At 55.7% G+C, this 8,583-nt stretch overlaps 2 protein-coding genes across 2 annotated transcripts in view; one reads left to right on the plus strand and one right to left on the minus strand.

Moving 5' to 3' along the window:
• The window catches only part of EXOSC9 (exosome component 9), a 9,465-nt gene extending 4,575 nt beyond the window's left edge, over positions 1-4,890 (plus strand). The window contains exons 6-10 of the mRNA XM_004695616.2: positions 569-657; positions 2,376-2,522; positions 2,835-3,019; positions 3,959-4,037; positions 4,331-4,890. Coding sequence (XP_004695673.1) covers positions 569-657; positions 2,376-2,522; positions 2,835-3,019; positions 3,959-4,037; positions 4,331-4,409 — 579 coding nt within the window. The 3' untranslated portion in view covers positions 4,410-4,890. The remainder of the gene's footprint in view (positions 1-568; positions 658-2,375; positions 2,523-2,834; positions 3,020-3,958; positions 4,038-4,330) is intronic.
• Positions 4,891-5,017: 127 nt separating this feature from the next.
• The window catches only part of CCNA2 (cyclin A2), a 4,759-nt gene continuing 1,193 nt past the window's right edge, over positions 5,018-8,583 (minus strand). Inside the window, exons 2-8 of the mRNA XM_012734826.1 lie at positions 8,258-8,507; positions 7,229-7,341; positions 6,907-7,130; positions 6,192-6,399; positions 5,735-5,848; positions 5,340-5,473; positions 5,018-5,103 (exon numbers count right to left, since the gene is read on the minus strand). Coding sequence (XP_012590280.1) covers positions 5,055-5,103; positions 5,340-5,473; positions 5,735-5,848; positions 6,192-6,399; positions 6,907-7,130; positions 7,229-7,341; positions 8,258-8,507 — 1,092 coding nt within the window. The 3' untranslated portion in view covers positions 5,018-5,054. The remainder of the gene's footprint in view (positions 5,104-5,339; positions 5,474-5,734; positions 5,849-6,191; positions 6,400-6,906; positions 7,131-7,228; positions 7,342-8,257; positions 8,508-8,583) is intronic.

Raw genomic sequence — 8,583 nt, forward strand, 5'->3', positions numbered from 1 at the left:
AGGCAGTGTGCCGTTTTCAGACCACGGTACACAGATTCTCGCGGGGGCTTGGTTGCTGTCAGCATCCCATGCGGATGGGAAGAGGGCGCCCCCTCGGCGGCATCCAGCCCTGCCTCACGTCGGGCCCTTTGACGAGGGACCGTCTTTGTGCCTCCGTCTCTGTGAGGCCGTGACCCTGCAGGAGGCCCGGGGGCGCAGCTCTGGGCTCAGTGTGTGCGTGACAGGCCAGGTCCCGAGGTCCAGATTCTGGCCCGGTCGCTGGGGCCCGGGCATCTGCGCTATAAAAGCTTCCCTGGGACACGGAAAATCAGTGCCCCCGAGCTGCGTCTCTGGTCTCTCAGGCTGCCGTGGACAGGGATCGGGCCCGCTGGCGAACACTTGCCGTCCTCCAGAGAGCTCGAAGCACTTTTTGCAGCTGACCGTAACTGTGTTGACAGCAAATTATTTTTGTATTTGAAAAATAAAGTTAGGCATAAATGATGAAGACAGAACTAATTTTGTTTTGGTGCTGTGCAGAAGACAATTTAATCTGTTGTCTTTAAATAACACAATCCACTTTTATAAATAGGTTTTAAGATGTAGTAAAATAGCTGCTGTGAAAGTAGCGGAAATCACGGAGCTGATACAGAAGGCCCTGGAAAACGACCAGAAGGTGAGGTAAGTCTTGTCCCAGAGCTCAGTGTGTCCCTTAGTTTCGGTGTCTGACAGCCTTTCTTGCCCAAGCGTAACCGTGTCATTTGCACTCCGTCTCTCCTGGCACTCAGTTGAATATGCTTCTGTGTTTTGAAAGTGGATTGTACTTTGTTCTGTTCACTGCAGTTTAATACTTGAAGTGTGTCATATCATTTTTCTTGAAAAAGTTAATATTTTCTGTTTGCTTGGAAACTTCTATGATGTAGAAGCTTGCTATGCGTCTTTAAAACATACTACCACCAAACATAGTATTTTTATCACAATGTACACTTCTCCCTAAAAAATGATGGAGGCAAATCAAGGCAGAATATGTGTGGAAATTTAATGACATAATTTTGCAGACTTGACCCACAACTGCAATTTAATTTTCTCAGGGAGATAGTCTCTAGAACTTGCTCGCCCTATTCGTACTAATACTTTCAAGAAGGGTTTGCATAAGCACTAAATTTTAAAAACACTATTTCCACAGTTTGGAGGCTAGAGCAGGCCCTGTCAGCCCACAGCGCCGTGCGGGCCGGGGCACAGGCCACCCTGTGAGGCGTGCGCAGCCCGCTCGGGGCGGGCGGCGAAAGTTTCCAAGGGTCTGTGAAGCGACACTTGCGGGTTGAGCCCAAGAAGTCCTTGACGGTCAAACACAGTTGTACTAGCATGAGCTGCTTCTATGGAAGGAAGCTAATTTATCTCCTCTTATTATTATTATTTTTTTCAATGATTTATTTGTGCATATAGAACTAGGGCCAGAGGCTCAGGGGTGGTGAGAGGCTTCACCAGAGACAGAGCAGGGAGCAGAACAGGCAGATCGACAAAGTCCACTGCTGAGGGGAGCAGCGGGCGGGTCAGGAGAGGTCTGCCGCGCCCTGGGGTCACCTCCGGGGCGGGGATCGAGCTGGTGCTGAAGTGGCTTCAGCTTCTCAGTGCTGCGCTTTAACCCCTGTGCTACCAGGGAGGGCCTCCTCTTACCACTTTTAATTGTACATTTATTTGAAATGTTTTTGTCTAACAACGTAGTTATTTTAACAACAGCAGTGAAGCCACATTCACTAGAGAATAATGTAGCACTTGGTACCAGGCAGCCAGCCGTAGGAATCCATCAGATGAGCTATTCTGGGTCTAGAAATAGTGCAAGCCGTAAGGTTATATGGTATGAAGATTACCAAGCAGTCATTCACGCTGTAGCTCCCTATTATGTCTTCAAACTTACGGCGAAAGTTCTAGATGTCCGTCACTGCCCTTTACAAACCGGCCTTTGGGCCCCCTTGTCAGTTTAAGGGTGTTTCCAGGGGCTGAAGGGCTCGCACTAAGCCAGGTGCCTGGTGTGTTACGGTTCAGAGTAAAAGACGTCAAACGTCTTCCTGGGGGCAAGAACCTTGTAACTGAAGCCCAGTGAGAGCCCAGGCCACGCAGTAGCAGATCGCGCTCCAGCGACCTCTGCGGCATGGGGTGAGGCTGCCTGTGGGGCCGGTGAAGATGGGGGCGATGCTCGGCCATCGCTCAGCCTGTTGCCTCCTGCGTGGGGATTACAAGTCGCGTGCTACTTCTCCCCACAGGCCTGACAAATCACTGGCTTAAGTTAGGCAAATATTTGCTGGAACTTTCCACCCATCAAACAGGGGAAAACTTTTCCTCCTTGTCTTTTCTCCCATCTGCCATCTCCCCCCCCCTTCCCGCCCACACACACACAGGAAAGAAGGTGGGAAGTTTGGCTTTGCAGAGTCCATAGTAAATCAGAGAATCACAGCATTTAAAATGGAGAAGAAGCCCGTTGACACCTCGGACGTGGAGGAGAAGGCGGAAGAGATCGTTGCTGAGGCTGAGCCCCCCTCGGAGGTGTATCTTTACTGGCTGGTTTCCCGGGAATAGCAAGATCCAAACTCTGGCGTTACCAGGGCGGCGCGAAGGGTGTGCGTGCCTGAGGCTGGCCTTCAGCCGCACTAGACTTCGTTCGAGGACATGCTTAAGGCGGTCGGTGGTGTGAACACCCCCCTTCAGCTGCCCTACAGAAACCAAAGTTCTGTCTGTGGAACAGACTTAGAGCGTTTCACTTGCCTTCACAAAGTTGTTCTTGACCCCAGTGTCTTGAAATTTGCTCAGCCAGTGTCGGGGGCCGGCCTATCTTGCTGTCCGTTTCTTAACTTGTTAAGTGTTCCTGACCCTGTGCTCTGGACTCCTGGAACTGCCCAAATCGGAGAGGGAATCGAAAACTCCTGGGGTGAGCTCGAGGACTCCGAGAAGGAGGACGAGGACGAAGGCAGCGGCGACGAAGCGGTCATCGTTGACAGTAGCAGAGTGGACACTGCCGCAGGAGTCTCTGCTGCCACAAGCCACGGTGGGTGGCGTCGGCTTTACGTACAAGGCCACGTCACTGTCATCTTTCTAAATCCCTTTTTAAACTTTAAATTTGTTGGTGTAGAACAACCGGGGTGTGTAGGCCAGAGGTGGCAGGGTGGGACTCCCCCAGACACAGGGTGGGGAGCAGAATAGGGGGATCCACTGCTGAGGGGAGCAGCGGGCGAGGCACGACAGGTCTGCTGCGTCCTGTGGGTCACTCCCTGGCCGGGGGTGGACTTGGGCGCAGCGGTGACAGCCCAGTGGCTTCTGGGGAGGCAATGTGGGCCTTTCGGGGGGTGAGTTTCCTAAAGATCTAACTCCTGCATACTCTTTTCTTAGTTTCTACAATACGAGCGCTAGGGCGTGCCAGTGCAGAGCTTTCTGCAGTCGAGGAAATCAGTGGAGTAGCCACTGACCACACAGCTGTTGTTTACTGCAGAATCAGATGCCAAATTCTTACTGCTCACGTAAAAGTAAACAGCGACATGTGGCTACTGAGTTGGGACAGTGCTGGAACATACCAAGTCCTGGTCCCAGGCGGCGTAGCTTGCATTCAGAAAGCCACTGGAGAAACGTGTGCAGAAAACTGGTACTAGAAAAGGCGAATCCCACACCTGTCTGCTCGCAGGGGAGGAGATACTCCTCCCAGCATTGTCGCCAAGGATGCTGCTCCTTACAGCACAGCTGCTGACCCGGTAGGCTGACTACAGGTCACTTTGAGACTGGCTCTGCGGAAGACGATGTACCGCCACGGACCGATACAGCCTCGCGCTTCCTCTGTGGGCTCGTACGCAGCATTCGCCTCCGCGCGCCACCCTGCACCCGTGTTCCCGGGGAGCCTCGTTCTCCAGAGCCCAGGCAGCCTGCGAGGCCTCCACTGTGCCGACGTGGCCGGGGCCCGGCCTGTGGGACTCGTGTTGTTCTCTTACTCCCATAGGTGCCCCCACCGTACTCTCAGACAGTGAGGAAGAAGAGACGATCATCTTAGAACCAGACAAGAGTCCAAAGAAAATAAGGTAACACGTTTCTGATTTATTTCAAATATGTACAAATATTCAGAGCTCACAGGCTTGCCTCCAGCTTCAGCCCCACCTGTCCCTGTTGGTTGCTAACGTGCTTCCCCAGTGGGAGTCTGTGCATGGCCGGGCCCAAGGAAACTTCCACTCCCTCAGCTGGTGAACGTCCTGCCCCATTTGGGACAGACAGACCTATTTTTGGTGACCTGAAACATAAGCGAAACAGTGCGGCTGGCACGTCAGCTCTGGACTCGGCCTCTAGTGTTAATAACGTTCATCTTCTTTATTTACAGAACACAGACCGTCAGTGCAGAAGGAAAAGCACCAAGTAAAAAGCCACTGAAAAGGCGGAGAAAGAGACCTGCTAACTGAAGCTCCTGTGGCTGTGCTTGTAGCCATTAAAAGGCTGTTGGGCCGCACCAACAACCCCCTGGTGTTCTTTATTCATAAATCCTTTGTAAAACCTGGTTACTTATGTAGGTTTTAAGTAAAAGGTATTTTCATTCAGTGTGCGGCAGCTGACAGTCACTTCACTGTGACTGACGACGAAATCAGCACGCTCAGCGATGCTGAGGCTACACACACCCCAGTCCGCGAGCTGTGCAGTTGCTCGTGGGGGCGAATGTGAAGGTGTTTCCCAAAGGCAATGTTAGGGGAAACCTCACCGCTCCCCATTCCATAGTAAACCACTTTTTTCTCCGAAGTCCTGGAGTCAGGTTTTTACCTTACATTTGATATCGCAACCAGGTTTTCCAAATCAATTTATTCATATTCTCCTCTGAACAGCTGGCATCTTTCATACTTCCCACAGAAGCACTTAGAGTAACCAGACATCTAGGATAGTCACATGTACAAAAGATACACAAATTAAAATCATTTAAGAGGTAATAGACACCATAATTCGTACTAGTCTATAGTCTGTGTTCAGAAATGATTGCAAAATTAAAACGCAAGATTAAAAACTGTACACCATAGTCTGAGTGATCTACACCTCAGGAAACAAAGGCAGTCTCCCTGTCACACGTTTAGGGTGTCTGGTGGGCTGAGGAGAGAAACACCATGGTACCTGGAAGCAGAAGAAAACCGTTCTTAGCCACTGCGTCTGTGGGTGGAGCTCACGGGATGACGCACCAGGGCATCATCCTGTCTGCCTGCCGACTGAGCAGCAGCCACCGCCTCACCCTGCAAATGTGCACCTGCGCCCCAACCGCCAACCCCGCCCCCCGCCACGTCCCAGGAAGCACTAACCACAGCAACCTTTGCAGAAAGTGGAACGCCAGAGGTGCGAATCTGCGCACTTACTTTGAGCTCTTGTACTTTTCTCGGATTGACTGTTGGGCGTGCTGGGGGGCTCTGAGGTAGGTCTGGTGAAGGTCCAGCAGACAAGGCTTCAGGCTGTCCAGGGTGTAGCCAGTCTTCTGCACTAGAGACTCGGGCTAAGGGGAAACAGACACTAAACAACAAAGCGAGCGGCATCCGGCTCCCCGCCAGCATCCGGCCGGCCCTGCACCTCTTCAACGCTTCTCACAACTAGGTGGTGATGAAGCTTCTGTTCCCTCTCAGCTAACAAGCAGGTGCTACTCCCTGGCACGGCACTTAAAACAGCATTTCAGTGGCCTTCCCAGGCCAGTGCGTCTAGACATCAGGTGTCCAGGACGGCCCCAGCCTGTGCGTCGCAGGCGGGCGGACAGACATACCCAGCTTTGTCCCGTGACGGTGTAGAGTGCTAAGTGGAAGGCTGCGGCGGCAATGACCGACGGCAAGTACTTCAGGTACGGCTCGGCATCTATCAGGCTCAGTTCTCCCAGAAACTGAAACGGAAAGGCGGATGTTCTTGACCAGGCGTGCCCTGACGGCCCGCTGGCCCCCGCCAGCAGCCAGAGAAAAATTCAATAGCCGGTGTTTAACTATGGCCTGTGTCGGCGTCTCGCCCCTCCTCATCCTGTCCCCTTCCGCTTCCGCGATCGCCCTCAACAGCCCTTCGGACAGCGCCCTGCAAGGCCGCTCCTTGTCCCACCACCCCCGGGCCTTTCCCATGTCTGGCTTTCTCCTGTGTCACTGTCACAAGGGGTCGCTCGGCACGAGCTGTGTAAGGACTGGGGTTTGCCCCAGTGAGGCCTCAGCAGCTCTGGCCAGCAAGCGACAGGAGCTTACCATCGCTAAGCTTTCAACCTTGCAATCTGCAGGCTGCTGGTGCAGAAAGTACTGGGTGAGGAACTGGTTGACCGTGGGTGCGGCCAAGTCGAAAGCAAGGACTTTGAGGACGAGGTGCTCCATCCTCAGGACCTGCTTCTTCGTGTAGGTGTCGTCCGTAATGTACACAAACTCAGCCACTTCCGGCGGGTAGATTTCTTCGAACTTTCTACAGGGGGGAAGTTTTTAGCGGTCAGTCTTTTCCAAACGGCCCGTCGAGTACAAGAGTGAGCCTGAAACGCGAGCCGCTGCGCTGACACTGCACCAGCAGAGGGAGCGTGCACACCCACGCCACGTCGCCACACCCAGGGCGCGGGGAGCCGCTGCTGGGACAGCGTCGGCGCCAGCCCAGTCACTGGCGGTTTCCTCAGACACATTTGCCTTGGAATTTCGCTTCCTGTTCTAATCGGGCACCGGATTCACACAGATGCCGGGGGACGCCAGGGCCCACGCGGGCCATCTTTGCACTCTTGTCCCTGGGCTGTAACTTGCCATCCCGGCCACGTTCTCTCAAGAAGGCCCCTGGAGTCCGGGCCGGGAGGACTAGGGCCCTACACCGGAGTCATTGCACCCGGCGGCCGCCCTCACAGCTGCCGACTCGCCGCCCGGGAGCATCGCCACTTCTCTTCTCCGCGGACAGCCCGCCCCCTCCAACCCACCAGCCACGCCGACTCACGAGGCCAAGAGCATGGCGGCAGTGCCCACAAGCTGAAGTTTTCCTCGCAGCACAGACATGGACGAAAGGAACCGGTCAATGTAGTTGACAGCCAAGTGCAGGGTCTCGTTCTGGAGTTTATACTCTTCTCCTACTTCCACCAACCAGTCCACGAGGATCGCGCGCATGCTGTTAGTGATGTCCGGCTGCTTCTTCATGTAGCCCACTTTGGGCTTACACTTGACCTGTAGAGAGAGTTACTGACGTCGACACTCGAGCGCGACCATCCTGCCGGTCAGAGGCGAGAGGAGGTGCTGCACGAGCCCCCCCGGACCGTCTCTACCTCCATTTCCCTCAGGTACGTGTGAATGTCCTCATGGTAGTCGGGCACTTCATTAACGCTCACTGGCTTTTCATCTTCCAGGACGATCGACATGTCCATACTATGCGGCGACTCTGCAAGAGTTCAAAGGAGGGTCAAGTTCAGGTCCGGGACTGCTCCCGTCAGTGGCTGTCCTGCCAGGGGGCCGCAGCACGGCAGTCACGCTGCCCAGCCAAACCGGCTCTGCTCACGTAGCAGACTATGTCGCTCTGGCTCCACGCACCTCCGTCCACTTCAGCTTCGGACTCATTTTTAAGTCACAGGTGAAAGAAATGTTGGTAGTTCACTGGGAGGAAGAGGGTTCGAGGGCCAAGTGTGAAAGGCCCATTCCCCCGCCGTGACCGGCAGTGGCTCTGCGCAGACAGCGGAGTCAGGCTTTCAGGCACCCAGGACCTCCCCTCCAGGGGTGCAGGCCCCAAAGCGACTCACTCAACAGCAAACATTTACACAGTGACTGGAGCAGGGCCCAGTCTGGCTCACCCAGCGGTCGGGCGTTTCTGCATGCGAATACACGAAGGGTTTGAAAGGGCTTCACCGCGACTCCCGGGCCCTGGGCCGCAGCCCCCAACAGAGCGGCGGTGCCACAGCCACAACTGCCCACGCTGTGGCTGAATCGCCGTGGTTAGCGCGACGGCCGCAGCCGAGGCAGTGGCTGGGGCAGCCGCTCAGCCTTTCACAAGCAGGCGTGGGACTGGGGAGCTGGAAGAGGGAGGCGGCCGTGTCCCCACTCCCACCACCGTGTGGCGTCCACACACCTGCGCTCTGCCACGAGGGAAACATTTCCTGAGCCCAGGAACCCGGAGCTGACGCTGAGCCCACCAGGCTGGATGCCCCGGGAGCATCTGCCACCCGGAGGACGCGGGGCGCCTCCAGGTCACCCCCTGTCTAGCTCGATGCTTGACTCTCTACGAGGAGCCAGGTAGGAGCAGGGTCTGACACCCCGACTTCCGCTCCCTCGCCTGGGTCTGCCGCCCTTCCTGTGAAACCTACCGAAACTGCCGTCCATCGGGTAGTCCAGGGGCGCCAGCGGCCTCCTCGGCCCGGGCAGGGCCACGGCGGAGCTGAGGGCCAGCTCGTCCTCGCACTCAGGGTCGGCGGCTGCGGCCGAGCCCGGCCTGCTGTCGGCCGGCTCCTCCGCTGCGTCCACGTGAATGGCAAAGGCCGGCTGCCGGCCGCCGGCTTTCCAGGGCGGGAGCGCGACATGCTCGTCGTTCACGGGCAGGTCCCTGAGGGGCGCGACCTGGAAGGGCACGGGCGGCGCTGCTCGCGGGTCCGGGTTTCTCCCCCTCCCGAACGGCTCCGTCTGGGCGGCTCAG

The sequence above is a fragment of the Condylura cristata genome, unplaced genomic scaffold, assembly GCF_000260355.1.
Source record: "Condylura cristata isolate star-nosed mole 26May11 unplaced genomic scaffold, ConCri1.0 scaffold00075, whole genome shotgun sequence".
NCBI classification, from domain to species: Eukaryota; Metazoa; Chordata; class Mammalia; order Eulipotyphla; family Talpidae; genus Condylura; species Condylura cristata.